Genomic DNA, 27,589 nt, shown 5'->3' with positions numbered 1-27,589 from the left:
GTTTCCATAGCAGCAGAAGGCAACGGGAAGAGCGCCGCGCGCAGCCTAGCGTGCCGTGCGGCGGGGCGCTCGTCCGCTCGCCGGGCGCGGCGCCCGCCGCCTCAGCTTGCCCGCCATGAGCGTGCCGGAGGTGGAGGCCCTCGTCTCCCAGAAGTATGAGATCAAGAGGCGCCTGGGCAAGGGGGTGAGTGCCCTGGGGGGGGGCCTCGGGAGCTCGGGGAGCCGGGCGGCGGGGTCCAGCGCTGCCCTGCGGGCCGTCCCGGCGGCGCCTTTGTCTGCGGTCTCCCGGTCCCTGCCGCGGGCCGCCGACCTGAGCCCCGTCTAGTGCTGGAGGTCTGAGAGCTTATAGAGCTGAAGAAAAGCTGGACTCTGAAATATTTATTATGCCTAATAGAGAAAAAAATCGTTAATCGTAGCCTGATAACTTTCTGTGACTTCTTATAGTTGCTTCGCAGCTAGATTTCAGAGGAAGGTAAGTGTTACGATGTAGTATGTGGAACTGAAAATACCTTTAAATTCCCCATCAGGTTTTTTCCCCGTAATTTACTGGAGAGCAGCCACACAAAGCACCGACCTTGCATGTACACCTGGTTTATAGCCAAATGAATCTGAGTCTCAAAGTATATTCTCTTTGTGCCTGCCAGATTCTTTCACATTTACTGTAACCCCATTACTTCAAGTATTGTGCTGCATCAAGTAATTTTTCCCCATAAAATCATGTATTTTTATATGTGAGCCAGTGTTAATTTCTAAGATCTTTTTCCTCAGGCAGCCTCTAAACCCTTCCTGATTTTCTTTTCTGGCAGCTCTTTGCCATTGTTTAGTTGTGTTAATACTAGTAGTTAAGTATTTCATGTGCAATTACAAGGGGGCACTTGTGAGAGGCTCAATTTCTTCATTATCCTCTAAGACAATGTTTTGGTTTTCTCCTTTTGAATTCACACTGATCGTTCTTATGGCTATATTTAATTCTAAGTTTGGCTCTGACTTGCAAGGTTTGCTGCCATCTTGTTACTAGTTATCAGCTTTCTCCCTTTGACTGAATGTAATATATTACATCTTTTAACATGCTAGGTTCTTTGAACAGAATGACATTATTCTTTCATCTGAAATATCAAATTGTTTGAGAGTTCTATTTGGAGACTGTTTCACAAACATAACTACATACATTCAGGTCTTGAAAGGACTTTAGTGGCTTCAGGTCCATCATGTAGGCATCACTGACATTATCAAAACTACTAGTCGAGCTCTTAACTCAAGTGGTTCCAGCCTCCTAAATACCTGTGTTTTCTGCCTCTTGTATGCAGAAAGTTCTGTATGTATTGTGTATGTACACAGCTGATGCACGTACCTGAGCACTTAAAAGGCTCTTGGAGTCCCTGAAACACGTGAGGACTGCCCAAAAAATAAACAGAGAAGTGCAGCAGCAAGGGAGATAAGCTGTTCCTGTACAGTGAGGGAATTCAAAGAGTTCTTTTTTTCACTAAGGGAATGGGAACTTCTACCCGAGTATTCCCTATTCAGATGACTATGTGATACTTGCAAATGGTGATTACTCAGTCTCCCTTGTGGTACAGATCCAGTTTTCTTATTTTTAGGTCATAGATTTGAATCTTAACTTTCCACATTCTAGGAGATGCCTTACATCTGCACAATGGGGTCATTTCTCACTTAGAAATGCCCAGTTAATGTTTAAATACTCATACAAAGTAAAACAGCTACAATATGTGATATTGAGTGATTTTCATGCTTAAATACTCAGATAGCGACATCAAGGCAGACTTCCCAAGAATACATGTGATCCTGGAGTATGGGTTCAGGTCCTTTGCCATGCATCAGGAAGTATAAACAGTTGGCGGATAAGTGTCTCGAGTAAGTGCTATAATACTACACTGTTGGCAGTTGGGATGTCTCTTTTCTTTTTTCCCAAGTAACAAGTGATAGGATGAGAGGAAATGGATTCAAGTTGTGCCAGAGGAGGCTTAGGTTGGATATTAGGAAAAATTTCTTCACCAGAAGGGTTATCAAGCATTGGAACAGGCTGCCCAGGGAAGTGGTTGAGTCACCGTCCCTAGAGGTATTTAAAAGATGTGTAGATGTGGCACTTAGGGACATGGTTTAGTGGTGGACTTGGCAGTGTTAGGTTAACGGTTGGACACCATGATCTTAAAGGTCTTTTCCAACCTAAATTATTCTATGATTCTATGATACTGTCGCTACAGGCCTTAGTAAAAAGTCTCTCTCCATCTTTCTTGTAAGCCCCCTTTACGTATTGAAAGGCTGCAGTAAGGTCTACGCAGAGCCTTCTCTTCACCAGGCTGAACAACCCCAACTCTCTCAGCCTTTCTTCGTAACAGAGGCGTTCCAGCCCTCGGACCATTTTTGTGTCCCTCCTCTGGACCTGCCCTAACAAGTCCATGTCTTTCTTGTACTGGGGACCCCAGAGCTGGATTCAGTGCTCCAGGTGGGGTCTCACCAGAGCGGAGCAGAGGGGCAGAATCCCCTCCCTCGACCTGCTGGCCATGATTCTTTTGATGCAGCCCAGGATATGCTTGGATTTCTGGGCTGCAAGCACACATTGCTGGCTCGTGTCCAGCTTTTCATCCACCAGTATCCCCAAGTCCTTCTCCGCAGGCCTGCTCTGAATCCTTTCATCCCCCAGCCTCTGTTGATACTGGGGATTGCATCAACCCAGGTGAAGGACCTTGCACTTCACCTTGCTGAACTTAATGAGCATGTACATCTGCTATTGGCTGCTTTGGGGTCCAGGATGCTTGACCTTGTGGACCTTTGGTCGGACTCAGTGTAGACATTCTTAGTCCTTGACTCAACCAAGTATTGCTCATTGGCCTAACCTCTCTTTCTTCTAGGTAGCTGGTAATTACCTCTTCCTTCAGTCCCTCTGTTGAGTATGTTCTGCTTCCATACTTGTTGTGGTTTAAGCCCAGCCAGTAACAAAGCACCACGAAGCTACTCGCTCACTCCTCCCCACCCCAGCCCTGGTGGAATGAGGAGGAGAAAATACTCACTCTTCCCCTGCTCTAGTATGGGGTCCCTCCCACCAGAGACAGTCCTTCACGAACTTCTCTGGCATGGGTCCTTTCTGCGGGCCGATCTTCAGGCACAGGCTGCTCTAGCACAGGCTTTCCCATGGAGTCACAGCCATCTTTGGGGGCATCCGACTGCTCTGGCATGGGGTCCTCCATGGGCTGCAGGTGGGCATCTACTCCCGTTCACCTCCGTGGGCTGCAGGGGCTTTGCCTTCATGGGCTGCAGGGGCACCACCTCCTCCAGCGTACCTCCTCCCGCTCCTTCACTGACTTGGGTATCTGCACAGGGGTTTCTCTCGCATTCCAATCTCCTCTCCCGCTGCAGGCTTCCCGTCTTAAATGTGTTCTCCCAGAGGTGTGTATTGGTTTTGTGTGGCAAGGTTTTGGTAGCGGGTGGGGCTACAGGGGTGGCTTCTGTAAGAAGCTGCTGGAAGCTTCCCCTGTGTTCGACAGAGCCCATACCAGCCGGCTCTAAGACAGACCCGCCGCCAGCCAAGGCCGAGCCAATCAGCGATAGTGGTAACGCCTCTGTGATAACATTTTTAAGAAGGAAAAAAGTTGGGACGGCGGTATTCGGCAGCCGGAGAGAGGAGTGAGAACATGTAAGAGAAACAACCCTGCGGACACCAAGGTCAGTGAAGAAGGAGGGGGGAGGAGATGCTCCAGGCGCCGGAGCAGATTCCCCTGCAGCCCGTGGTGAAGACCATGGTGAGGCAGGCTGTCCCCCTGCAGTCCATGGAGGTCCACGGTGGAGCAGATATCCACCTGCAGCCCGTGGAGGACCCCACGCCGGAGCAGGTGGGTTCCCGAAGGAGGCTGTGACCCCGTGGGAACCCCGCGCTGGAGCAGGCTCCTGGCAGGACCTGCGGATCTGTGGAGAGAGGAGCCCATGGAGCAGGTTTTCTGGCAGGACTTGTGACCCCGTGGGGGGCTCACGCTGGAGCAGTCTGTGCCTGAAGGACTGCACACCGTGGGAAGGACCCATGCTGGAGCAGTTCGTGAAGAACTGCAGCCCGTGGGAAGGACCCACGTTGGAGAAGTTCGTGGAGGACTGTCTCCCGTGGGTGGGACCCCACGCTGGAGCAGGGGAAGAGTGTGATGAGTCCTCCCCCTGAGGAGGATGAAGCGGCAGAAAATAACGTGTGATGAACTGACCGTAAACCCCATCCCCGTCCCCCTGTGCCGCTGGGGGGGGGGGGGTAGAGAATCTGGGAGTGAAGTTGTGCCCGGGAAGAAGGGAGGGGTGGAGGGAAGGTGTTCTGAGATTTGGTTTTATTTCTCATTACCCTACTCCGGTTGATTTGTAATAAATCAAGTTAATTTTTCCCCAAACTGAGTCTGTTTTGCCCGTGACGGTAATTGGTGAGTGATCTCTCCTATCCTTATCTCGACCCACAAGCTCTTTGTTATATTTTCTCTCCCCTGTCCAGTTGAGAAGGAGGGGGAGTGATAGAACAGCTCTGGTGGGCACCTGGCATCCAGCCAGGGTTAACCCATCACAAGGTGCTACCACTGTGGCTGATTGGGTCGGCCTTGGCCAGAGGCGGGTCTGACTTGGAGCCAGGGAAGCTTCTAGCAGCTTCTCACAGGAGCCACCCCTGCAGCCCCCTCCCCTGCTACCAAAACCCCTCCACACAAACCCAAAACAACCCTGAAGGTCTGAACTGTGTTTAAGATGTCATAGTACACTTCATCTGTCCTTTTTTCTCCCTAGGCTTATGGCATTGTATGGAAAGCAATCGATCGCAGGACAGGAGAAATAGTTGCTGTTAAAAAGATTTTTGATGCTTTCAGGAACAGAACAGATGCTCAGGTGAGAAATCGTTGTTCTAACATGTCCTGAAAGATGTGGTGGGTGTTCATAGATATTTTCAGGATTTATATCTCTGAAAGATGTTAGTTATTTGACAATTATGCATGTAGTAATACAGTCTACAGCTATATTAGGATAAAAGGGAGCAATAAATGTCAAGCTTCGTTATATCATGGCATCTACTGTTTGATGTCCCTGAGGAAAAAGTGTCTTTATAGGCATGCACAATTTGATTCTCCCTTATGTTGTTATGCTATAGTGCCTAAGCACAGAGAGCACACTTGTGACTCTCTACTGAGCAACTGGGTTTTTCCTAGCCGGTCTACCATATAAGGGTTTCCTCTGCTTTAGAGATTAGAATGGATTTAGCCCTCTCATTGGAAGTCCATATTCTGTTCTGTCATTCTGTTGAGGTGACAATAAACTTTTTTTTGTTTATTTCCAGAGAACATTTCGAGAGATTATGTTCCTGCAGGTAACATCCATTTTTCCCCTTCCTCTGATTTTTAATTATCTCTGATATTGTTCACATATTTTCTTCCCATTCTTTTTCAAAATGTGCTGATCATTGCTGACAATTCTATTCACTTCTTTTCTGCACCATCTTGGCAAACAGTCTTTTCATCACTGGGCAAAAACACCTGAATGAAATGGAGAGTTGGTCTTATTTTTTCTTTGAGACATGCTCTGTCCTTTCACCATTTTTAGCAGTATGTGTACTCTAGGATAACCATATTGACTTGCACTCTCTGTCACTTTTTACATCTTTGTGGACGGAAAGCATTTTTCTTAAATTTTAAATGCCATGATTGAGAGGTGGGACTGGGGTGTAGAAGAGGTTTACATGCCAAAATTTTTTTCCTCTGTCATGTGGGAAGCAACTTGACCACTTGAAATAATCAAAGCAAAACTAAAAGAGATGTTCTGTATGGAATTACTTAAGGCTGCTTTTGTTTTGATATAATTGACCCCACACTACGCCTTATTACCTTATCAGTGGCATTAAGATTACCTGTCCATTACTGCACAGACTTACCATGTAGAAACATCAATGTTTTTGAATAGTGATAATGTTGTTATAGCTATGATTTTCTAAGGACACAAGGAAAGCAGGGCTCATAGGAAGAGGTATTTCCTAAGACTGTCAAGTTTAAGTAGGAAAGAGATGGGTTTTTTTTACTTTTTAATCATTCTTTAAGCCTGAAATAGAAGCTGCAAACTTAAGAGCTAAAAATGTATGAGAACAATTCCTTAGAAGTTAATTACCTGTAGGTTAGATCGTCTCTGAAAGTATAGCACTTCTGGAGTAGATGGGTGGAGGAGGAGTTGGGAGAAGAAAAAGAAGGATATTTCTCCTGAAGGAAGGGACGAGTCATTTGGGGGGAGGGAGGTTAATGTGCCATTAAGCCCTTACTTTCATGACTTTAGATGCTCAATAGACTTAAGAATTTTAGTTTCCCCCCCCTATTTTTGAAGGTATTTTATAGCTCTTTCTTGAGGTTCAGGACTGAGAGATCAAAAAGGGAAAGATGTAAGAAATACTCTTTCATTGGTGACTGGATGTTTGTCTTAATTTGCTTGTCTGTGCAAATTCCTTCCTGTGCATAATGATTGCTGAGTTTAATCTGTATGTTTATCATAAGGGCATTTGATGGACTGGATGAAGTTTATTTTAATTGAGAAGTGTTGATGTAGAATCTAGGCATTTTGATGATTTTCTTCTGGGTAATACGTAGTATGCTGCTCATTATGCTGCTTGCAGTTTTTATGCTTATAGTTCAGTATGGCTGCAGATCTGTTTGCTGTATTTTGGGCCACATTTTAGAATGTTATTTTTGGTAATTACTTTAGTGAGAGCATTGTTCTGTAAGCAAAGATAAGTAGGACTGGCTCTGACAAGATTTTTTTCAAGGTAGGATTTTTTTTAGTAGAGGTTGAAACTTTTTCATAACTTTCCATTATCAGTTCCAGGGCAAGACAGGGTGAGACAATGGGGTTTTCCTTCAGTGTGAAGTAAGTTCTTAAACAATACTCAAGTAACACTGTCAAGACTGATCTGCATCTCTGGAAAAATATCCCTTTTGGATAAAAACTTTCTTTAGATTATTTGGATGGGCATTCTGAATATTGTCCTCAGAATAAATGCAAAGGTATTTGATGGCCTAGGTGTATATTACTGCTTTGCAAGTGTATTTTCATGAGTCGCTGCAGGTGAGTGTGTTGGTTTGTGGATTTTTCTAGACGATGTACATTATAACCAATTCTTTTCTTGGCCTCAGAGTCTAGGAAGGTGATGGTGTTGTAAGACTGTGCTGGAGATAGCTTGATATTATGATTTATGATACTGTTTATAACTGAATTTGTGATAGATATAGGTAAAGAGTCTGTATTACTGGTTCAAATAACAAAAAAAACATTTATGTATTTTAGATACAAGCATAGGTTTTATGGTGCAGCTATTTATAATTTTATACTTGGGGTAGTTCATGAAAATGTTGGCGTATTGTGAAGTGTTCACAGTGCCTCTAGCTGCGCAGAAATGTTAGCTATAGGAAATAAAAGTTGTTAAGACTGAGGATGAAGTAAATGATCTTGACAGTATCATCAGTCTGCAAATGTGAGGATAGAATTCACCTACAGTTTAAGATACCTGTATTTAGGTATCTCTTTGTATGCTGACTGTCTGATCTCCAGTTACAGTCAGTTCAATCAATGCAGCCTGTAGTGTTTCAGCCTACCCTCAGATAGACACTTCCTGGTTGGTTGGGTTTTTTAATTATGAACGTTGATGGCAACTTTGTTCTATTTTCACTGCCACAATATTTCTTTGCGTTTAGTTGGAAATATGAGGTGCGTAAAGTTGACTGGATTTTATTCAGACAATGGTATGGAGGGATTTTTAGAACTAATGTCTCAGACAACAGAGATTTTGGGTTTTTAGATTAACTGGCTGGTTTCATACTGTGGAGCAAGTTTAAATCCTTTTTATTATTATTTCTTTCATTAGAAACATAATGAAGGAAATAGCATGTTAACATTTGTTCTAGACAATAATACAAAATGCGATAGGTTATTGTCCTTTTTTATGATTCACAAGCAAGACACTTGATTTTGACAGTTGGGTCTCTTCCCTCCGCAGGAATTTGGAGAACATCCAAATATCATCAAGCTGCTTGATGTTATCCGAGCTCAGAACAACAAGGACATCTACCTCATCTTTGAGTCCATGGGTGAGACTTAGCATTGCATCAGCCATTTAAATACAGCCTGTCTTATGAGTTAGTTACCTTTGTTCCCTACTTTGATAGTAGTGTGTTGATAATTTACATGAATATTCATGTAAGTAGACATATAAGTAGGAGCAGTACAGGGTTTTTTTATATATGTCGGTTGTGATTAGATGGGAATAGCAGTGAAACTTTTAAAGGACTAATAATTATATGAGAAGTGGCTGGTTGAGATGAAGATGGCAGAGAGCAATAAATTAGAAGTCTTGCAGAGACAGAAGAGTTGCATGTGGAACAGACTATGTACGACTTTATTATAACAAAAGTATGCAATAATAGAACAGTAACTGTAGCATGAGCTGCAAGTCAAACTGATAATATAGAGAGATTGCAGTACTATTAATAATTGCAGTGTTAATTTCTGTTGAGAATGCTCTTGAAAGATGACAGTTTCGACTATGATCTATTCTGGCCTTGCTTTGAGGAACTTATATTCACAACTGGGTAATCCTTTACTGATGTAGATATATTACTGATGTAATATATTACAGAGACAGATTTACATGCTGTGATTAAGAAGGGGAATTTGCTGAAAGATATCCACAAGTGTTACATTCTCTACCAACTCCTGAAGGCAACTAAATTCATCCACTCAGGAAATGTTATTCACAGAGATCAGAAGGTATATTTCAGTCATAGTCTTTATCCTTCACTCAAGTTTTCTGTTAAACACTAAATTTCTGTTAAACACTAAATTGAAAAATATGAAAAGGGACACTAGCAAAAGAACCGTGATAATAATCTTCTGCCGTTCAAAGAGTAAAAAGCTTATTAATTTTCCTTTTTTCAATTCAGCCTTCAAATATCTTGCTGGATGCAGACTGCTTTGTTAAACTTTGTGATTTTGGGCTGGCCCGTTCTTTATGTCAGATGAATGAGGACCAAGGCAACCCTGCTCTAACAGAGTATGTGGCAACACGCTGGTACCGAGCCCCTGAGATCTTACTTTCCTCTCGGAGGTAACTGCTTAATATGAGTGAAGGGATGAGTTTCTATAATTTCTTCACCACTGGGAAGATTTATTGTCTAAAAGTCTTAAATCTTTTCATTTTAGATGTCACCAGATGCAATGTCATGTCAGCAGTCCATTTTCTCAATATGCATTTAAACTTCAGTTCTGCAACATAAAAATCTCTCATTACATGTACATTTCCTTCCTGGCTTCTTAGATTGTCCATTTACATACATTATCAGCTCATCTGTTTGTCATCCTTTCTCCCACTAGACTTATTCTTTCTCCCCTTAAATCTTCATCTTTACAAAATTTGGTTGAGTACCTTAATCCTCTTCTCCAAGTTTAAGGAGAGTTTTTTGATAGACCTTCGGAAAATATTCTGTAATCAAATGTTAAATCAGCTGCCTGTTGGTCAGGCTTAGTCCTTTTTTTGACTTAAATATACAAAATCTTATTGATCAGAAAAGAAAATAAATATAGGTTGGGTTAGTATCCCAAATTTGAAATGTGGATGTTTTGCAAACTGTCATTTACCCTTTGTTTGGCATTTACTTTGCTTAAGTAATTATAACTACTTTCTAGATACATTATGCCCTGAAAAGTCAGCTGTTTCCAAACAGCAACTTGTATCTTCACTGTTGGTCATATGAAAAGTATATGTTACCTTGTCCTGGCGTTTATCTTTAATATACTTCCTTTTATGGTTTCCTAGAATAGGCTTCTAGTAGGATATATCTCCTTTCTGTTTTATGCTTGCCAGTTTCATGATTCCCAAATCTCATTCACTTTATAATTAAAACCTGTGAGCATTTGTATTCAAGCAGTCATCAAGCTTGTTTTTCTAGCCAAATAAGCTAATGTAGATGATGTGAATACCAGGTACAGAAAAATATTTGATTGATTTAGTCCTAACTCTGTTCTATTCTTATTTGTAGTTACACTAAAGGTGTAGACATGTGGAGCATTGGCTGTATTCTGGGAGAGCTGCTACTTGGAAAACCTCTTTTTCCTGGAACATCAACAGTGAATCAAATAGAGCAGATCTTGAGGGTCATTCCTGCCCCATCCCCAGAAGGTAGGACTCTTCTACGGGAAAAGGTATTTAGAGAAGAGATTAAAAGAGTGAAAGAAAGCAACCCAGCTGGATCAGGGAAGAAGGTATCTCTTGTGAGTCATTCTAACATCTTTTCAAGGAAATTAAAGACTTAATTGTGAAATGTTAGTGTCAGAGGAAAATAAGCCCATACTTGATTAGATGAGAAACAAGAACCAGGCCTTCAAAACATTTTTGAGATTTATAAGAGGATGACAGTTTAAAACAGAAGTTTAATACGTCTGTGGGATTTGCATAGTAAAGGTCAATTGGACTTTTTGGTCTGGAAATCTAAACACAGAAGTGAAAGCTGGAGTAAAAATATGTTAAATCCAAAAGAGGGGATGATGATGATGATTAATATTGTCTTCCATGAGTTCCAGTCTAACAGCCCATACACTTTATAAACTTTTACAATATTCTATGTTCTAACATATGCTCTATGTTTTACAATATTCAATGTTCTAACTGAGCTAGCAAATAGTTTTTAGAAAAGTAACTACCTTCAGTTTAAGGACATCACAGTTTTGGAGAATTCCATTCGAGCTTAAAGTAACTTATAGTTTTTATTAGAGATTTGGTCACTGTGAATGAAATATGAATGGAAATGTGTGCATGAAAACACCAAAACAGGAGTTAGAAGAACAGCCAGCACTAATAACAAAAAATGCTATTTCATTCTCAGCAATACAATTGAGGAATGTGTTGATAATGTCAGAACCAGAAGGTCTGCACTCTAAGACAAGACAACAGAACAAATGACACAGTAGCAGAAGGTCCTGTATCCTTACCACAGGACAATGGCTGCAAGGTTGCAGCATATCACAGGCACAATTTCTTTTTCTTTTAGCCAAACAAGTGAAAACAGACACTTGTTCAAAACATTATTGCAAACAAGGAAAACCAACCTATGAGCAGCAACTTTGCCTAGGATTTATGGGGACCAAAGAAGCAAGATTCTGAAGCAAAAAAACATTCCATAGCAACTGTTGACTCTTTGAGAGTATGACAAATATGTTCAGAAAAGAGTTCATCATCACCAGTCAGAAAGAACCCCAGCGGATGTGATGAGGAAATCAATAGCTGGTATCCCTTGTTCCCTGTGTCCCACACAAGTGATCCTGGCCAGATCATTTGGCCTCGAATATCTTGGAGCTTCTGCATATGTGGGTATAAGAATGCAAGTTTATGAAATCTATGATAGAATGAATAGGAATTGAGAAAATCAGCTTAGAAAATTTCTAAGTAAATATTCCATCCCCCTTCCATAGGATCTCCCATTGAGTTTTATTAGCATGATTTCCTATGTTAATATCAAATATTTGCTTTCCTTCATAAACTGTGTAGCTCTGGTAATCCTAATCTTGGCATTAACAGTATCTTTTCATTATTGCAGATATTTTGGCTATGCAATCAGATTACAGGGCCTCAGTTATTAACCGCATGAGTTTCCGGTAAGCCTTGAATGTTCAGTGTGTCTCAGAAGTCAACAGTCTACTGTATGACGTTGACGAAATGTTCCCCTGAAGTTCACCTTCCAGTGTTCACCGGTAGAAATTATTTCTGCTCTCTGCAGATTCAACCTACCTCTAGGGAAGGGATGTAAAGTTTAAAAAAAGAAAAAAAAGAAGATGAGAAGACCAATGACAAAATCAGGGAATAACAAAAAAAAATTAGGTTGGGCCTACATTCCAAGCTATTGCCATGTGTACTTTCTCAAAATTAGAATATTTTCCTATCCTGAGTCATTTGGGTATCTGCTGACATTGGTTCACACATGGAAAGCCCGAATCTATTCAGGCCGACTGCCTCATTCCAGCTGCTTAATGACTTTCACTGTGATTTTTTTTTTTTTTTTTCTCCTTATATCTGTCATGGTTCTTTTGGATCCTCCAGTTATGTACACAGACTACCACATAATTCTGCATTTATTACATATCTAATTAGTAAACATTAGTAAACTTAATGCTTTTACACTATCTTATGGCCACAGCAAATTACTCACCAGTCTCCAAGTATTCTCCACTTGTATCTGCCATGATACTCAGTGGGCATCCCTTCTCACTGGGGAGTCTGCAATATGCATAGCCCAGCTATGTGTGGTATGAGTTCTCTGAATGTTTACTGATAGGTTTTTATAGGTTTAGCTTAGGGTGGCTCAAACCATAAGCTCTAGCAGGTCCCTTGCTGTTCACATGAATAGCATATGCCTTTTCATGATGACTTTTGCTGGCTTTTTCAGTTGGCATCCTGGAGCATTACTCCCTTTCATTCAGGGATGCCAGGATTCCTGTATCAATCTATGCCAGGTAGCTGAGGAACTGAGACCCTTTTGTCCCTGCTGATTCAACTGTCAGCACAGCATGTGTGTTTGACCTTGTCAGCAGGAAGTGGACGGTCACAGTATCCCATAGGAATTTCCCTTGATGCACTTGGGAATGTTGCTTCTCGTCCTTTTGCTGTGCACCTGTACTGGGTTTGGTTGGAATGCAGTTAGTTTCCTTCACAGCAGCTTGTATGCTGCTGTGTTTTATATTTGTGACCAAAACAGTGTTGATAACACAGCAGTGTTTCAGCTGTTACTTAACAATGCTTGCACAGCAGCCATCAAGGCCATCTCTGTTTCTCACTCTGCCCCCACAGTGAGTAGGCTAAGGGTTGGCAAGAGACTGGGAGGGGACACAGCTAGGACAGCTGACCCTTCTGACCAAAGAGATATTCCATATAATATAGTGTCATGCTCAGCAATAAAGTGAGTGGGGAGGAATTTCTCCAAAGTAGCTATTGGTTGGACACTCGCTGAGTATCGGTCTGCTGGTGGTAAGTGATTGCTTTTGCACAACTTGGTTTTTTTTTTCCATTTTTCCCTTTTTTTCCCATCCACTTATTGAACTGTCTTTATCTTGACCCATGAGGTTTTCTTGCTTTTGCCCTTCCGATTCTCTCCCCCATGCTACTGAGGGGGAGATAGTGAGTGACTGGATGGGGTCTTAGCTGTCAGCTGCAGTCAACCCACCAGAGTCCTTTTGGGCATCCAGCATGGGGCCAAAGGGGTTCGACATCTTAATAGATTTGATTGGAGTGTACTAGACAGGATTTTATAGTAGTTACACCTGTTTAGCTGGTTTTGGTCATAACATTGATGTATTTGTTCTCAGCACTGGTTTATTTGTTCCTTTACCTGATCCGTGGCATGCTGCCTCTCTTGCTGTACATCAAATTTGAGGGCTTGTAATGGCTGCTTTCAGCTTTTGCAGTTTGCCGTGCTGTTTAGCACTTTTTTGTGTTTTGCCTGGGAGAGTTATGATAAAAGCACTAGCCTTGAGCCTAATCTGGTATTTAGGCCCTGCATTGGTTCTGTCCCAGTACTTTGGGAACCATCCCATGGAGAAAATTAACAATTTCTCCTCTTCTCATCCGAGAGCAAGTTTGTAGAGGAAATGAAGAATGGTACCTCCCCCTTCCTCTCTCCTGGGGTAGATTGTTTTTTTGTCTTGTTACAACAGCTCTTCAGTTTCTTGAACATCCTTGGGTAACTAGAATGCTTGTATTGGTATACATCAAGAATCTGATTCTGGCTTTTCCTAAGGATAACCAACTATTTGTGAATGCCACACAGGGATGTGCCCTGAGGTAGTCAGGTCATGGGTCACAAGTTGTGTAGGAGAATTTGTGCAGGTACCTAGAGCAATTTTCACGTCCAACGGTGTGAGACTTCACACCTGAACAAGCGTGGCATCCTGTTGAAGTGACAAAACACCTAAAGAAAGGATGCCTTGTCTATGTCAAAGAGACACAACTTCTCACACTGTGCTGGGGCCTGGCCTACACCTACCTCAGTGGGGTGAAAGGGTCTCTGGATCTGAGGACATAAAAATGGACACTGTGGCTAAGTCAGAGACCCAACCCTTGAGGAAAACAGTTGCTCCTAAACAGTGGGAGAGGAAGTCAATTTGGTTTGTAAGAGAGGAAGAAGCTTCTAAGAGGGAGCAGGAGGAAGAATCAGAAGAGGCAACCAGTTCTGCAGTAGAGCAGCCACAAGGACAAGAGGGGGAAGAGACAGAAATCATGAATGAGTGTAGAAACCACCCAGTCCCTATCCCTGAACAAGCTGCAAGATATGCGGAAAGATGACAGCTGTCATCTAGGTGAGCAAATTATCACTTGGTTGCTGTGATGCTAGGATACTGGGGCCAGTGCTGAGTCAGGAATTAGAGGGTAAGAAAGCCCAGCAACTGGGATCTCTTGCTAAGGACCGGGGAACTGGTGAAGAGATCGGAAAAGGGGCAACGATCTGCGGCTTCTGGAGGCAACTTCTGTCGAGCATGAAGGCAAGGTATCCCCTCAAGGAAGATCTTATAAACTACTGAGGCAAGTGGATCACCATTGAGGGAGATATCCAGCATTAGGGAATTGGTGGTGGAGGTGATCTACAGCAACCTGGGCAATAACTAGAGCTCCATAGATCCAGGTGAAATCCAGTGCACACGGTCAAAAGTTTGTACAGAGCACACCAACATTGTATGTCAGCACCCTGACAATAATTGTACAGACATTGAGGCACCAACTGTGGACAGACTGGCTGGCCAGCTCTGGCAATACAAAGAGAATCTCTCTACCTCCCCAACCCTATGGTCCTGTATCTCAGCTGTAGAAAAACTGCCCCAAAAGTTCCAGCAAATTCAAAGGGAGTTATGTTTTCCTCCTTACCCATACAGGTTGGCATCTTAGCTATCAAGAGTGTCGCATGGAGTCAGCCTTTCTCTGCTCAAAGGAAAGGGAAACATGCATGCCACCTTGTGGTTCTACCTGCATGACAGTGGGAAGGACATGAGGAAGTGGGACAGTGCATCTATCTCAAGCCTAGAAACTTGTGTATGTGAATTGCAAGGAAAAACAGCAGCCAAAAAGGGTCCATTCAGAAAGATGACTGCTCCGGTTGCTGTTGAGCAATTGCCCAGATGCAGTGGAAGCACTGATCCTACTTCTGATCCTGGTTTGCAATTACAGGAGTCGGGTAATGAATGCTCTGATCGGGAATAGACGGGCCATGCCTCCAGCCAGGCAGAGGAAAGGCATAACTTGGGTTTATTGGACTGTATGGATTCAATAGTCTGGCACATTGAACCCACAGGAGTATAAGGCTTTGCTGGACACCAGTGCACAGTGACCCTAGTGCCATCAGGATACAAGGGGATGGAACCCACCTGGATTTCTGGAGCGACAGAATGATCCCAACAGTTATCTGTGTTGGAGGCTGAAGTGACCGTAACAAGCAACAGGTGGCAAAAGCATCCTATTGTGACTGACTTGGAGACTCGGTGCATCCTTGGCATGGACTACATCAGGAGAGGCTACTTCAGGGACCCAAAAGGGTACCAGTGGGCTTTTGGTGTAGCTGCCATGGATACAGAGAGGATTAAACAGCTGTCTAGCTTGCCCATCCAGTCTCTTAGTGAATCCCTCTGTTGTAGCGTTGCTGCATGTCAAAGAGCAGCAGCAGCGGGTGGGGGCTTAGCTGCCAGTGGGGGTCAACCCACCACAGCACCTCTGAGAAGAGCTCTCTCATTTCTATAACCCTTCTCTGAGTAGTGAGAGACAGCAGCTGGAACTCTCCATTCATTCCTGGCTGAAATGCATTTTTATTTGACAGCCCTACTCTTTGGATGTTGTCGTCTTTTTTTTTTTTTTTTTTTCCCCTCAAAACATGTGAAAGTGGCTAAGTTCTGATAGATGGCTCCAGCTAGGTAAAAGAGCAAGTGAAATCTTAGTCTTCAAAACTGAAAAGTTTTTTTTCTGAGCCACTCAGTCCAAATGCTATGTTCAGTGATGGATCATTTTTCTAAACTAAAAGAATGTTGTCATGGAGTAACAAAATTATTTAAAATATGAGTAAGAATCGTGTTTTAAAACTGATTTTTCAAATGTATTAGACAGTCTCATGTTCCTTATGTTAATTATTATCTTTAGGATTTCAAAATGCAAAACCAGATTTTTAGACTTCATCTTCTCACTGCAAATTATACAGAAATATATTTCTGTGGTCTCAGGGCTGGATTCATGGGATCTTTAACAGTTCAACTGAAACATCCAAGTTAGGAGTTTGGGCTTCCTGCATTGTCAAAAGAACAAAAGAAGAACTTGTTGTCCAGAGGACTCATTACTCCCCTGTGTCTGATACTGTCTGATATCTCTCACTCTTTCCACTGAAACAAGAGAAAGACTAGACTTGCAAGTTAGGCACTTCACGTAGGTTCCTAGTGCAGGGAGGGAGGCATTCAAACCTAATCAAAGGGGTAAAAGGCTTTAACGTACTCACAGGCCTATACTTTAGAGTGTTCCAGGATTATGACACACTACTTGTGAGTGAATGCTCAAAAGGAGTCAGGTGTCACCTTGCTCTGATTCCCAGAACTGTAATTCATGCCTTCACTGTAAATTAGACACTGGGAGCTTATATCATTGTTTTCTGACTTCTAGGCAGCGAGTAACATTTGAGGAGATTTTACCATCCTCTACTCCATTACCTGCCTTGGATCTTCTGAAGAAACTTTTAGTATTTAACCCTGATAAACGACTCACAGCAGAGGAGGCTCTGCAGCATCCTTATGTGAAAAGGTGAGAGTAATACCAATGTGCAGTTTCCCCTGATGTCTTCTGAGATGTTATAGACCTGCTCTTGGCACAAGTTTTCTTTATATGCATGATAGAAAAAAAAAAAAGACAAAGCTAATTCTTGATTTTTCTCTAATGCCATTTACACTAGAGGTCACACTAGATGATTTAACAATCCTTTTTAACATTATATTAATCTGTGGTGCTGTTCTTAGTGAATTACATTATGTGTTATCATCTTCTTAGATTTCACTGTCCTGCCATGGAGCCCTCTCTGGATTATGATGTGATTCTTCCTTTAGCTGATGATATCCAGCTGTCTGTGGCAGAATATCGAAATAAATTATATGAGGTACTTTCTCTTATCCTATTTTCCAAAATCCTAATCCTCCAGGTAACCTGCCCTTCTTGCACACACTTAATGAATTCTGACATTTTCTTCTATTTGCATTCCTATAGGCTTTCCATACATGTTTACAGTTACATCTTGGTGCATCCTATCAGTCAGTGCCATACTGTCATAATTTTTGAGAGGTCTTTAAATCTAGGTTCCCACTGGGAAAAGAAAAGTCTGTAAAGCATGATGACTGAGAAAGACTGTGTTAGAGGAAAATGTATTATGCTGGATCCAACAGCCCTAGAGGGGCGAGGCTGCTGCCACTCTGTGTCCCCAGGTCCAGCCAGTAGCAAGGCTGAAGATGTATTCTCAGTAGGCACATGCGTAGAGATAACATGTACACACTACGTATATACATATACACAGGGCTGGCCACGTGGATCACAGACAGGCACTCGGAGCACTCACACAAACATAGACAGCACCAACAGCCTCATCGTGCTCCCTTCTCTGGCTGAGCAAGGTGGAACTCCACTCGTGAGAATATATATACATATGTACAAGGTGGATCCCTGCAGCAGCTGGTCTCAGACACTCAGTCTGATCCCAGTCTCCTCAGCTGCTGGCTCTTGGATATACAAGCCCCCAAGGCTGCAGCCCCATTCCAGTTGCTGGTACAGATCATGCAGGCAAACAGCTGGCCAGGACTTTCCAGGTCCCTTAGCTGACCTCTGTCCCCCTGCCCCTAATGTTCTCACCCCTAGAGATACACAGGTGCTCTCACACCCAGAGCTGGTCCTTAGAGGCCTGCTCACCCCGTTGCTCCCAGGCCACTTGATCTTTGCTAGGGATCAGACACTCACTTGCACACCTGCACTCTCTTCAGTTGCTGGCACCGTGGACACACAGGCCCTCTGACCTGTGATCTGACTCTAGCTGGTGGCACTCACACCTGCATACACACATGCAGACAGAATAGACAGCCTCTCTTCCAGGAAAGAGAAAGGAATTTAAGAAGATAGAGCAAACTGCATTGATCAGGTGCAGGGCATTGCCAGACAAGCTTATTGACCAGCCAGCTATTTACACACGACTGACGGTTTTTATACCTCTTACCCCCTATTTCCCGCACTCGTTCCTCCCCAAATCACCTACACCCCTCTCTTTTCCTGCTTCTGGTTCCTACCCTAAACATCCCATAGTAAGTCCTGTGTGATCCCAAATGGCTTTCCCCTGCATCCCATAATGTGTCCAACCCCTAGGCAGCAACCTCTACCCCCCCCCCCCCCATACCCTGCCACCCTTAGTCCAGAAGGTGATCCAGAGAAATCTGGATGACTCATTGTAATGAGTTTCATGCCCGGACAATGGGGCTGATAGCTTTGCTGGGACAGCAGGGGCCCAGACAAGGTGTTGAGAACCCCTTGATTTGGGTTCCCATCTGCCATGGTGCATCCCTGTGCTCCTCTCAGCCTGTGCAGATGGGCCTTTGATGGGCTGATGGCTTCTGTGAATGGGTCAGGGTGTAGCTCGGCAGAGTATTCTTTGGGCTCCCCATCCTGCCATTGTCTTTCTGAGCTCCGTTGTGGGTGTGCAGACAAACTGTTATCACATAACCTAACACACTGAGGTTTTTTGCTGGACCGTCATCAAATGCAATTCCATGCCGCACCACATACAGAGAACTATCAGATTTCAGAATAATTAATTAACAGAGGAGGAAGAGTAAGTGAAGGATCAGTGTAGCTGATGTGCTAATAATAAAGGACAGTGATGTTTTAGGAGACATATTTTGAATGCATTAACATGGGGAAATAGTAGTACTTGAAAAATCTGGAAATGGTGTTATAATCAAGCAAATAAATAAAAAAAAGCTGATGCAAAATCTTTAGTTGTACAGGGAAAAGGAAAGATAGTACTTTTGATGCCATTTGGTATATGCAATAAGATCAAGAGAAAAATTAAAAGTTGTACTTTCCCTGTAGACAGTGGGATCAAGTGCACCCTCAGCAAATTTGCAGATGATGCCAAGCTGTGTGGTGCGGTTAACACACCTGAGGGACAGGACATTCAGAGGGACCTGGACAAGCTTGAGAACTGGGCCTATGCAAACCTCATGAGGTTCAACAAGGCCAAGTGCAAGGTCCTGCACCTGGGTCAGGGCAAACCCCGGTATCAATACAGGCTGAGGGATGAAAGGATTGAGAGCAGCCCTGTGGAGAAGGACTTCGGGATACTGATGGATGAAAAATTGGATATGAGCCGGCAATGTGCGCTTGCAGCCCAGAAAGCCAAGTGTATCCTGGGCTGCATCGAAAGAAGCATGGCCATCAGGTCAAGGGAGGGGATTCTACCCCTCTGCTCTGCTCTGGTGAGACCCCACCTGGAGCACTGCATCCAGCTCTGGGGTCCTCAGTACAAGAAAGACATGGACCTGTTAGGGCAGGTCCAGAGGAGGGACACGAAAATGGTCCGAGGGCAACCTTTGAGCAACCTGGTCTAGTGGAAGATGTCCGTGCCCAAGGCAAGGGGGATGGACTAGATGGTCTTTGAATGTCCCTTCCAACCCAAACCGTTCTATGATTCTACGAACATTTGAATAATGTCTAAAGAAGTGAAAGAAGAACAAAGATAAATATAATTCAGAACTAATTATAAGAGACACTGAACTGATCTGGATGATGTTGTTGAGGCAGTAGGGGGAGGATAGCCAGTGAATGCTCTAACAATGAAATATGAGGAGCAGCAAAAGTGGAAGTAAATCAAGCCTTCAGAAGGAGAAATTGGTTTTGGCTTAGTTTGGAGGGGCGGGGAGCTGGTTCCCCTTTTTGCAGTGAAAGAAATTATGTAAATGCCATGTTATGAGGCAAAGGAACTGGAAGATGGTGGGAAGAGCAGGAGTTGGAATGTAAATGTAGTAAAAGAGGCATTGGAAAGAATGACAGTGGGAAGAGAAGATTGAAAAGGAAGCTTAGAGATCAGAAAATCCAAGACTGGGAAAGACTGATAAGCATGTCCACCTTCCCAGAGAGAGATGAAAAGTGTTATTGCTTCTATTAACAGCAATTTAAATTGAAGAAAGAAAAAATAAAATTGAATTTAAAAAGTTGAACCTACTTAAAATTTCTTTTAAAATTTCTTTTAAGGTCTTTAAGAGAAAGAAACTAATAAACTCTACTGTGTTAGAGTGTTAGGAGTCATGAGCAGATGAATTAGTAAAGTGAATACTGAGCACAGATAGAAAAGATATTCTAAATGTCAGTAGATTGGTCACAGATAATCTAGGTACAAGGTTAAGAAACAAGTGAATAGTTTTGAATAATCTTACTGATAGGGTGTCAAATTTGGGACGACTGTGATTACAGGAAGTTGAGACCAGATTGTCTGCACCAAGACCCAAAACCTTGGCAAGGATTCTATTGCTAGATAATAGTGTGTAGAGGTAGGTGAGAAATAATTATGAACTAACCGGAATGAATGTTGCTTTGACCATTAAAAAATCAGCTTTGCAAAGTCCTAGAAGGGGATGGTAAGAAAGAACATAGTGTTAATCTTTTGGGCACACAAAGCCTGTCTTTTCCAAGGCTAATGCCCATTTTATTTAGTCATGTTCTCCCTCAGGATATATTGAAATTGCCTGTTTACCCAATACTTTTTCTTAATGCTTCAGCCTATTCTTTCTTTCCACTGAGAATATTATTTCTATCTTCTTTCCAACCCTAAATTAATTTTAAAATTATGCTTGTTACCTATCCTGTGAAATAAATTGAAGTTATTTGTAAGTCTTTCTCTTTGTTTCTATGTTTCGTTCCTCTGCTCTGCTGTGTAGCTGTGTTGAGTCTAACCAACTTCTCCTTTCTGTAGATGATCCTTGAAAAGAAATTAAATAGCCACCGAAAGGAGCAAGTGCGGAGAGAAAATATTCAACTAAGTCAGTCTGAATCCAGGCCACTTCTTCCAAATTCCAGTTCTGTGAATTTATCTACCAGGAAAGGTCAGAGAATACCAACACCGCCTCTTCTAAAAACTTCAGATGTGCATGCTGGAACTACATCTAGTGTTCAGCCAGAAGTATCCAGGCAGAGTGAAGATTTAGCAAGAACTTTATGTCAGAGATCAAAGATCAACATGATATACAATCCCATAACGCATACTGCTGTTCAAAGTAGGTACTACCCTCCTACAGTGGGATGTGATCCACCATGAGGCATTATTATGGGGTAGAAAGAAGAAAAGGGATCGAGTGGGGAAAAAGAAATAAGGGGAATTTACATGGCAAAATGAGAGGGTGAAAGTGTGGGAGGAAAATCACGTAAGAACAAAACACTGTTGAATGAGTTTTGAGTGTACGACATTCTCTTTGGCTTTTTCCTGCCTCAGCCTTGTCTCTATGTTCCTTTCTGTTTTCTCTTTGCTTCTCTACTGCTATTATCTTTTCCCATGCCCATTTGAACTGGTTTTGTTTGCTAGTACATTCTAATTTTATTCTGAATATTTTTGTTCTGTTTGTGAGATGAAGCGAGGTGGCAGGGGCTGACTCAGTTTTTATGTTCTATCCCTGCATCAGTCAGTGTGTTCTCTGTCCTCATGATTTTCCTACTTTCTCTCATGTTTTTTCTTCTGCAGGTAATGCAAATTCTGGTGCTGTGATCAAGAACTGTTCTGCACCACCTTCTCAACAGGCCAGAATCTCCAACAATAGGAGACTGGGGAGACAAATCACATGGGCAAATGCAAATGCTCAGCTACCTCCTACAAGTGTACAGAACCTTTATAATGTGAGTAGCAGTTAAAAAAAAAAAAAACTGTTAACTTTTCATGGGCCAAAATGATCTAGACACAAAATATCTTAATTTGCAACTTTGTAAAGATACTTAAATGAGAGGCAAGACATATTGCTCTGTGAGTGACTAAATTAATAAATTTTTACTAGTTAAAATTACTTATGACAAAGATATACACTGCAATTTCATTGCTTGTATGTAGTGTCAGTCAAATGGTACCAGTAACCTAGTTTGATAAGGCAGTTGGGCTTGTATAGAGTATGTTCCCATTACTAGAGAGCTGAAGAGTGTGCTAACTGAAGAGTTTCTGCTAGTAGGGGAAATAACTAGACATAACTTGCCTCTAATATGGGGTAGATTCATATAGGAACTTGCATATTGCAGTCTTCAGTATTGCAATACCTACGTTTTAGGTGTTTTGTCCACTAATGAAGTTTGTGACCCTGAGTTAAGTTCTGTGCATGAGGCAGAGTGTTGAGAGGAAGACCATCTAATAGTAATCACCAGGAAATGCCAAGGGCACAGATGTGGCTTAAACCTTACATGTCCAGCATATGTAATGCTGATCTTCAGCTAGTCTGGGTTTATAAACACTAACTTTCTCCTGGAGTTTTACGTCTAACCCCAGTCTTTCAAAAAACCCTATCACCTGTGACTTGAGGAGCAAGAGTATTTTGCTGCCGATAGGATTAGGCAGGAGTTCTGTGAATGACTGTTGAATTTAAGTACGGGAATTAGGTGTTTCAGAGAACATGAAGTAACACAGCCCTTTTGTAAATCTAGGTCTCTGCCTCATTAGCAGTATTTTTTTCACAAAGATTTAACTGTAATGGATCATATATGTCAGCTAACTGTAATCAAAAAGAAAAGTAGAAATATCTGCAGATTCTCTGCCTCTACTTCTTTTTCCCCAACTTGAGTTTTCAATGCAATGTCTTTGAGATGTGCTGAGATATATGACTTTTTTTCCACTGCCCTTTTCCTAGAGGACAGGCTAATTTTGGACTCCATTCTACTTTCAATTTTATCACTTCAGACAAGTGAGGATTTGAACACCATTTCAGATTATCACATTGTTCAGGTTGTCAGCAGCACCAAAAACTCCCTTTGACTTTGAGAATCACAGATCAGTTGCTTTTACATTATCTTCAGCGATGGCTTGTCCTGTCCAAAGTGTGTAGGTAGCAAATTCTTTTTTAACCAGATTGAGAATGTTGGATATTCCAAACTTCGCTGGAGAATTCATATTACCTCTGGACTCAACCTAATGGATTGCTGTTGCTGAACAGTGAAGGCTTCAGTCCTGTCCTCTCCGCTTGTCCCTCTTCCCTGTTCTTGGCCACACTTCCTTGTAAAAGTTGTTATCCTCGCTGGGTTCTTAAATGACCTTCTTGCCCCTGCTTTTTCTTTTTCCTGAGCTAGATCAGAGGAAGCTTATGGCAGAGGAAGAATATGGAAGGAGGGACCACAGATGACTTTTTTTTTGACACTAAAGATTGACTTGTTTGTCATGGGACTTTCTCACATCCCCACAAAAGAATACTTGAGTGTCTATGTGCTGGAGCTCCAAACCATACAAAATGTGTGCTGAGCACAGTTGTATGAAGGGATTTCTGACAGACACCACTATCAAAGATGAGTTGGGTGGGATCACCTGCTTCGTGTCAGCATGCAATATCACATTTACCTTAAGGCAAAGCATTTATTTGAACACAGCTCTGGATGATCTGAACCATTGCAAGCCAGAAACAAGCTGCAGACACTGTTAAGAGTCAAGCTTGTTCCTACTGGATCTCTTCTTACTGTTGTGATTGATATGAAAATATGTATGAATAACTGCTAAAAGGAGACATGATTGCCAGTAACTTCCAAGTATGTCCACGTGCACACTTGCAACCCATCTTTCAGCCCCTCTGCTTTGGAATCCCATTCAAAATGTTTTGAGAGTGAGAGGAACCGTTTATTCCACAAGTGTGGAGCAAGCGTGGAACCCTTTATTCCACAGTAAGAGACTGTGGAGGTTGCTGCATGTGCAGATGTACATATGAACAATGCATTTTGAAGAATCTTTAGGTAATTGTGACCAACTTCCTGTTACTGGAAGAGCATAATCGGGAGATCACCCTACACATGCCCTGTGCTTTATATTTGTTCCCTGAGAGGCTAATACTGACTAGTGTCAGAGACAGGATATTGTGGTAGAAGGTCATCAGCATTGTGGCTGATCTTACGTGAATGCTGACTTTTCCATCTTTCTCATTCAGCCTCAGCAGAAGCTGAAAAGTTCTGACATTCCAGTTTGCTCTGCATTCAGTCTGCGTTCATTTTCAATATCCTAGCAAGCTCATGAAACTCTTGTTCTCAGCCATTTGACCAGGAAAGACTCCTGTAATGGCTGGGGTGACAGCAGCCAGTGCCACAATAGTGAGTGGACACTCTTGCCTTTCAGTTAACTATAGAGGTTCACAAAGCATAAGCCGCAGTGAAACAGCTCTCCTCTTGAACTGCAGATTCAAATGTATTGTAATGTATTATGTATTGTAATGTATTAATAACTTTTCCCCACAGGGGCTGATAAACACAGTATCCATATGTAGCTTCCAACTCAGAAAGTCACCAAGCTATTTGATTGGCAGAAGCCAGGAGGATATACTGGGGAATGATGATGATGATGATGATGATCTGTCTTTTGTACATATATTTAAAGCATTCACTACTGTTGGAAACAAGATATTAGCCAAACAGGACTTTGGACTTTTGCTCCAGTGCAGGATTAGTTTGTTGTATTTTGCTCCTCGTTCTCAATTCGCCCATTCTTAAACCCTTCTCCCTCACATCATTCTCACCATCCTATTCTTGATCTTACAAAACAGTCTGGTTTTTTATTATTCATATAACATTCATGATCTGTCCTGCTCCTCAGCTGAAGCAAAATCTGTGTTCCTTATTTGTATTTTAGAAAGCTGATTACAGGTTACTAACTATCTTGGCTTTTCTTTCTCACACAGAATCCAAGAAATACTCAGTTTCACAGCAAAGATGTTCATCCGCTTCTGAAGTCCAGTAAAAAGACGTTCCAGATTACTGCAAATGTGGGAGCTGCTGGTGATCCAAAAGCATCAATGGGCAGTTACTCCCAGGCCTATGGAACCATATATAAATCTGCACTGCAGAGTCTTCCAATATCAAAATCCTCCCAACAACATGAGCAGTGAATATGGAAATGTTCTAACCAGGTGAAGTACAGCTCATCTTATCAGTCCCCTAACTGAGCCAGTAACAGCAAGTGAGAGCAAAATGTAACAGGCATTTGACAGTCACCCCAGCTGAAGGAAAATGCTTTATTCATTGTATGGAACAAGGTACTACTTTCTTCTGGACAAACCAACAGGAAAGAAAATCTAACCCCTGTGCCTTCCGGTCTTACCAGACAAGGGCACAGCACTATTTGCTCCCATACTGTGAGAACAATGAATGCTGTCAGTTCGTATTCCTCATTTGAATTATTGCAAAAAATTACAGAAAACTGCAATATTGTGATACTTGAATGTATTTAGACATATTCAGAATATTCAGGGCCTTTAGATATACTCAGACACATTCAGGGCCTATGTGAACCTCATGAAGTTCAAGGTCCTGCAAGTGCAAGGTCCTGCACCTGGGTTGGGGCAAGCCCCGGTATCAATACAGGCTGGGGAATGAAAGGATTGAGAGCAGCCCTGTGGAGAAGGACTTCGGGATACTGGTGGATGAAAAATTGGATGTGAGCTGGCAACATGCGCTTGCAGCCCAGAAAGCCAAGCGTATCCTGGGCTGCATCGAAAGAAGCGTGGCCATCAGGTCAAGGGAGGGGATTCTGCCCTTCTGCTCTGCTCTGGTGAGACCCCACCTGGAGCACTGCATCCAGCTCTGGGGTCCCCAGTACAAGAAAGACATGGACTTGTTAGGGCAGGTCCAGAGGAGGGACACGAAAATGGTCCGAGGGCTGGAACACCTCTGTTACGAAGAAAGGCTGAGAGAGTTGGGGTTGTTCAGCCTGGAGGAGGCTCCGGGTAGACCTTACTGCAGCCTTTCAGTACTTAAAGGGGGTCTATAAGAAAGATGGAGAGAGACTTTTTACTAGGGCCTGTAGTGACAGAACAAGGGGCAGTGGTTTTAAACTGAAAGAGGGTGGGTTTAGATTGGACATGAGGAAGAAATTTTTTACAATGAGGGTGGTGATACACTGGATCAGGTTGCCCGGAGAAGTTGTGGATGCCCCATCACTGGAAAGTGTTCAAAGGTCAGGTTGGACGGGGCTTTGAGCAACCTGGTCTAGTGGAAGATGTCCATGCCCAAGGCAAGAGGGTTGGACTAGATGGTCTTTGAATGTCCCTTCCAATCTATTCCGTGATTCTATGATTCTTTAGCGCTGCCTAAATGCAGATTTTTTTTTAACAGAACGGATAACTAACTGTTCTCTGAAGACTAAGAAGACTAAACTCTTCACAGATAATCTTAAAGCACTTCATTTTGTTTTCCACTAATTTCTATGACTCTTCTGGGGTAAATTAACATAATCAATGGTGGCTTATGTTCATTGAAATCAAGTAGAAGAGCATTTTAAATATAGGTGGATTGTGCTACAATATTTAATAGCTTATCTACCATGTAATATTGTAAATATTGTAATAATAAATACTTTATATGGCACTACAGAAAATCTTTGTCCTTCAATGTTTGCTGTGTGTGAAAGGGAAAAATACAGGGGTATCTTTGTCCTGGTTTCAGCTGGGATAGAGTTAACTGTCTTCCTAGTAGCTGGTACAGTGCTATGTTTTGAGTTCAGAGCGAAGAATGTTGATAACACTGATGTTTTCAGTTGTTGCTCAGTAGTGTTTAGACTAATGTCAAGGATTTTTCAGCTTCTCATGCCCAGCCAGTGAGAAAGCTGGAGGGGCACAAGAAGTTGGCACAGGACACAGCCAGGGCACCTGACCCAAACTGGCCAACGGTGTATTCCATACCATGTGACATCCCATCCAGTATAGGAATGGGGAAGTGGGGGGCAGGGATTCGCCGCTCGGGGACTGGCTGGGTGTCGGTCGGTGGGTGGTGAGCAATTGCACTGCGCATCATTTGTACATTCCAATCCTTTCATTATTGCTGTTGTCATTTTATTAGTGTTATCATTATCATTATTAGTTTCTTCTTTTCTGTTCTATTAAACCGTTCTTATCTCAACCCACGGGTTTTGCTTCTTTTCCCGATTTTCTCCCCCATCCCACTGGGTGGGGGGGAGTGAGTGAGCGGCTGCGTGGTGTTTAGTTGCTGGCTGGGGTTAAACCACGACAATCTTGTTCAATGAATAATATGGTAAATTTTTTTGGCTTTCAGAAAGCAGTGTTCCAAGAGATAACTGTTGCTGAAACATCATGAAGTTGTTATCAGGCAACAGTGGGACTACAGTAAACTTTAAAACTATATTCCTGTTTAATGCTGATTTTTGGTACATTCTCCTCCTTAACTTGAAGTTCTTATAAGAAGTCTCTGTCCCTGAAATTTTACTTCACCTAAGATAAATGATTGTTATTCCGGAACATTGGGACTACAGTTACAGAGGGGATTCAGGCACTAAATTCCAACACGTGAGTACCACTGCCATTGATAGAATAT

At 42.5% G+C, this 27,589-nt stretch overlaps 1 protein-coding gene across 2 annotated transcripts; it reads left to right on the top strand.

Annotated features, from left to right (window-relative positions):
- MAPK15 (mitogen-activated protein kinase 15) lies at window positions 1-26,626 on the top strand. 2 transcript variants are annotated; one of them, XM_052788040.1, is made up of 14 exons: window positions 1-184; window positions 4,765-4,863; window positions 5,309-5,338; window positions 8,003-8,093; window positions 8,642-8,772; window positions 8,946-9,109; window positions 10,041-10,180; window positions 11,595-11,652; window positions 16,679-16,816; window positions 17,060-17,165; window positions 21,015-21,315; window positions 21,777-21,928; window positions 24,943-25,170; window positions 26,375-26,626. In XM_052788040.1, the coding sequence occupies exons 1-13, from the start codon at window positions 116-118 to the stop codon at window positions 25,147-25,149; spliced, it is 1,686 nt and encodes a 561-aa protein (XP_052644000.1). In that variant the 5' UTR covers window positions 1-115; the 3' UTR covers window positions 25,150-25,170; window positions 26,375-26,626. The 2 variants fall into 2 exon arrangements, with proteins under 2 accessions (XP_052644000.1, XP_052643999.1); XM_052788039.1 differs by having other exon boundaries at window positions 24,943-26,626.
- Window positions 26,627-27,589: the final 963 nt, after the last annotated feature.

This window comes from Harpia harpyja, chromosome 5, assembly GCF_026419915.1.
Source record: "Harpia harpyja isolate bHarHar1 chromosome 5, bHarHar1 primary haplotype, whole genome shotgun sequence".
NCBI lineage: Eukaryota > Metazoa > Chordata > Aves > Accipitriformes > Accipitridae > Harpia > Harpia harpyja.
This window is presented reverse-complemented; position numbering and strand designations above follow the sequence as displayed.